Genomic DNA, 3,966 nt, shown 5'->3' on the forward strand with positions numbered 1-3,966 from the left:
TTATCTTATTTTTTAAATATTTTAAAATTTTATTTATTATTTAATATTTTTTTAAATTATTTTTGTCAGCATAATAAATTTTCGAATACAATTTTCGTTGTTTACTCAATATAAAATTACGTGCAAATAAACACACCCTCCACATCAAGTTCTACCTTGTTACTTGTAAGGGTGTTGCCATTATAGACACAAGTCTTTTGTTATAAAAGCATTTTAAGTGATTGGATGATAATAATGCATATGGTTTACGCAAAGTAATTAAAATTAAACTCAATATAGCTTAATGGCGAAAAGCCAAAACTTTTCTTGGACACAAAAGTTTTGTACCCATGCTAATAAGTAATAACTAAGAAGTAATAATTGCTCCTATAAATGGTTTGGTGAAACTAAAACAAAGGATGAGGATGTAAGGACAATTTGGTCAACTAAAGAGACATGACCGAGTTCATGCAAATGGGGTGCAGTGATGCACATGGCATATGCTTTAGTACGCTATAGAATATCCAACATCATATGCCTTTTCACCGAGAATATGCCAAAGTGGCATATGATTGATATTCCTTAATGATAACAAATACAATCCAATAAGTGTATTTACTTAGGGGATCTGGCATCTTGCTTCAATTAGGGGGTTGTTATCTTGTTGAATCTATATTCCATCACCATGAAGCCAAAATTGATAGATCATAATTAAAAAATAGCATTGCTTCATAAGATAATGTTTGTTTTTATAGACTAAATTAGGAGCTAAAATTTAATATTGTATTTAGTAGTTAAAGATTAAAATTAAAATTTTATTTTTGAGACACAAAATGTTAGTTCTTTATTATTAAAACTTTAACAACATTTCAAAAATAGGCTCGTTTAATTTTTTAATTCTAAAGAGTTAATTACTAATTTGATATTTGAAAGATTTAATTGCTGACAAAAAAATTTTTAAAAGATGTCATCGATAAAATAATAGTTGAATTATTTAAAAATATAACAAAAAGAACTAATAAATATTATATTTTTTATAAGTAACAAATATCTAGCAAAAGATTTATCCATTAGATCTAAATTTTTGTAGCAATATTTGAGTAAATATTTAGAAAGTACACAAAAAAATTTAGAATAAAATTTGATCTCTAGATTTTTTTTTTATTTTTCAAAAGAATATGATCATTCACAATAAAAAAAATTTAAAATTCACTTGACAAAAAATTAACAAATTTTAAAAATGAAAAAATCTTATTTTTCTATTAATGATTGCAAAATTTTGCATCAAAATTTAATTTTTAAAGTCGTTTTTTAGAAAATATATTTAATTTAATATCTAGTTATTTTTATCGTGTTTTTAAATTTTTTAGTGACTTATTTGTCGTTAATATCTTTTAAGATTTGTTTTGTCAATAATGTAAATTTTTTGATACCATTTTAGTAGTTTACTCAATTTTAAATCTACCCCTCAATTTTTATATTTATCTTAAATCAAATATAATTTAGTCTCCATCTCTCAATTTCTATATTTTCACCTATATCTCTTAATTTCAACCTCTCTTCTAAACATAATCAATACAAAATACACCAAATTGGCAAATTATTACATACATACATACATGTAGGTATATATATTAAAAATATCTTTTATTTCTATTTAATCAGATTTTTATGTACATTACAAAATTTTAGTTGAGGTAATTTTCTTTCGAGGTAAACTATTTAAAAACCAAGTTATATAGACACAAATTTAATTACATGTATAAATATATACCGGAATACAGAAGGACTACATATATTCAATTTTTAATCAAATTTTATATCAATATAATCATACTTTATAAATAATATAGTTTAACTAAATCTAGTGCTAGTTGATTTTTTGTATTTATAAAAAATTTAATTATGTTGCTATGAAAAAATTTAATTATTCTATTGACTATTTGGTAGTTAATAACTTTATTGAAAAAAATATATAAAATAACATGTATAAATATAGTATATGGTCACTATTTCTTTATGTGTATAAAATATTTTAATTATTCCTAATCTAATGTGATGAGATTATTCTTAAAGAATACTTTTTAACGGGAGTATGACAATTAGATACGGCACATTTTAAACAAATAAAATATGGCTGAACAATGTTCATCCATACGTAAATTCAGTAATCGCTAATGACCTCACAAAGTTAGTCATGTGGCCGCCTTGTACCAAATAATAGCAAATTAGCAATCCGTAACGTAGTTTTGTCTGCGTGTGTGTGTATATGTCATTTTCCCCTCATGCAATTGGTTTTGAAAGACTGCGTACTTGTGTAGTCTTAACTCTTACACTTTGTTTGGATGAAACATGAAAAATGAGAAAAAAAAATTGAGAAAAAAAAATAAAATAAAAGAAAATAAAAAAATTAATTTTTTATATTATTTAGATGAAGGATGGAAAGAAAATAGGAAGAATTTTTTTTTGTTTAAATAAAAGAAAAAGTAAGAAAAGAGAAAATTATAACCAAATAAAATTACATTAATACCTTTCCTTATATTATATATAAATAATAATATTATAATATATCAATGTATTTTTATCATTATTTATAGGAAGGATAAATTTATATTTTTACCATTGTTTATACTTTTTTCTCCATTTTCATCTCATGTCCCATGAGACAAATTTTAGATGGCTTCACTATTTTTTTATTTTCTTTCTAATTTTCTATTATGATCCAAATAGAAGAAAAGTCCATTTTTCATTCATTTCTATCCTTACATTTTTTTTTTACTCAATTTCCTTTAAATCAAACAATACGTTAAGCCACATGAAAATAACTTTAATTATTAATTTTAATTTATATATATTATATATATTTTTTATAATTAAAATCAACCGTTAAAATTATTAAAATATCTGTATATTTAGTATACTTAAAATTCTTCTATTAGTATATCCAAAAACCAATTGCGAAGAAAATGACGCTGCCAACGTTGCACAGCTGTTGCGCATGATTTAGGTACTCAAGGTACACATGCATAAGACATACATATACAATAGACATGCAAACATACACACAGTTAGATTTCGAAAGTCCATTCTTTTAAGCTGACAAAATAGAATGTTTTAATCAAAATTGGAAAGAAACAATAGAAAAGCAGCCACTAAGAGGAATGGAAAAAAGAAAACATTATTAGTTTATTTAATGTGTTGTGTCATAGTTGTATAACTTCACTATCATCCTCTATATTCTACAATATGATTTCTATATTGCCCAAAGCTTACAAATAATAACACGGGAATTTCTTTAACAGAAAAATTATACAACTAAGTGAATTATTTAATTAAATTTAATTAAATTGTTATAATTATTTTTTATATCATATATTATTTATTGTATATAATTTTTTTTATCTTTTTCGAATATTTTTTTCTTTTTTTTAACTTACACACTCCTACTTTTATTACTTCTTCTTCTCCTCTTCTTTTTCTTTTCATCTTTTTCTTTTGTTATTATCATTGTCGTCGTCATCACTACCACCATCACTTCTTCCTCTTCTTCCTCCTTCCACTATAAAAAAAAAACGATGAATACCGTTAAATTTAGCAACGAATGTTACCGGCAGATTTTCCAACGATAACGAGCAAGAATTCGTTCCTCAAATTAGTTACCATCAGATTTAAAATTTCGTATCTAAATTCGACGGTAAATTGAGACATAAAATTATTTTTATTAGCGTCAGATTTTCTGTCGAAATTTTTCGACGATAAGGATTTCAGTGAAATGCGGCATTTAGACAACGTTGACCACTTTATTGTCAAATTTTTTCACTGATAAATCTAACGGTAAAATTAGGGTAAAATTCAAATGCAAAACCCTTCCTCCGCACTTCTGCAAACTCTCCTCTTCTTCACTGCACCCAAACCGCTACCACCACCACCACCCTCAGCCTTTTCGCGACCTAATCGAATCACCACCACAGCTCCACCCTCTGCCAT

General features: G+C 25.2%; 1 protein-coding gene across 1 annotated transcript in view; it reads right to left on the bottom strand.

Annotated features, from left to right (window-relative positions):
- The window catches only part of LOC107615403 (phospholipase D zeta 2), a 14,821-nt gene extending 10,855 nt beyond the window's left edge, over positions 1–3,966 (bottom strand). The window contains exon 1 of the mRNA XM_016317467.2: positions 3,845–3,966. Coding sequence (XP_016172953.1) covers positions 3,845–3,966 — 122 coding nt within the window. The remainder of the gene's footprint in view (positions 1–3,844) is intronic.

This window comes from Arachis ipaensis, chromosome B09 (genome assembly GCF_000816755.2).
Source record: "Arachis ipaensis cultivar K30076 chromosome B09, Araip1.1, whole genome shotgun sequence".
Taxonomy (NCBI): domain Eukaryota; kingdom Viridiplantae; phylum Streptophyta; class Magnoliopsida; order Fabales; family Fabaceae; genus Arachis; species Arachis ipaensis.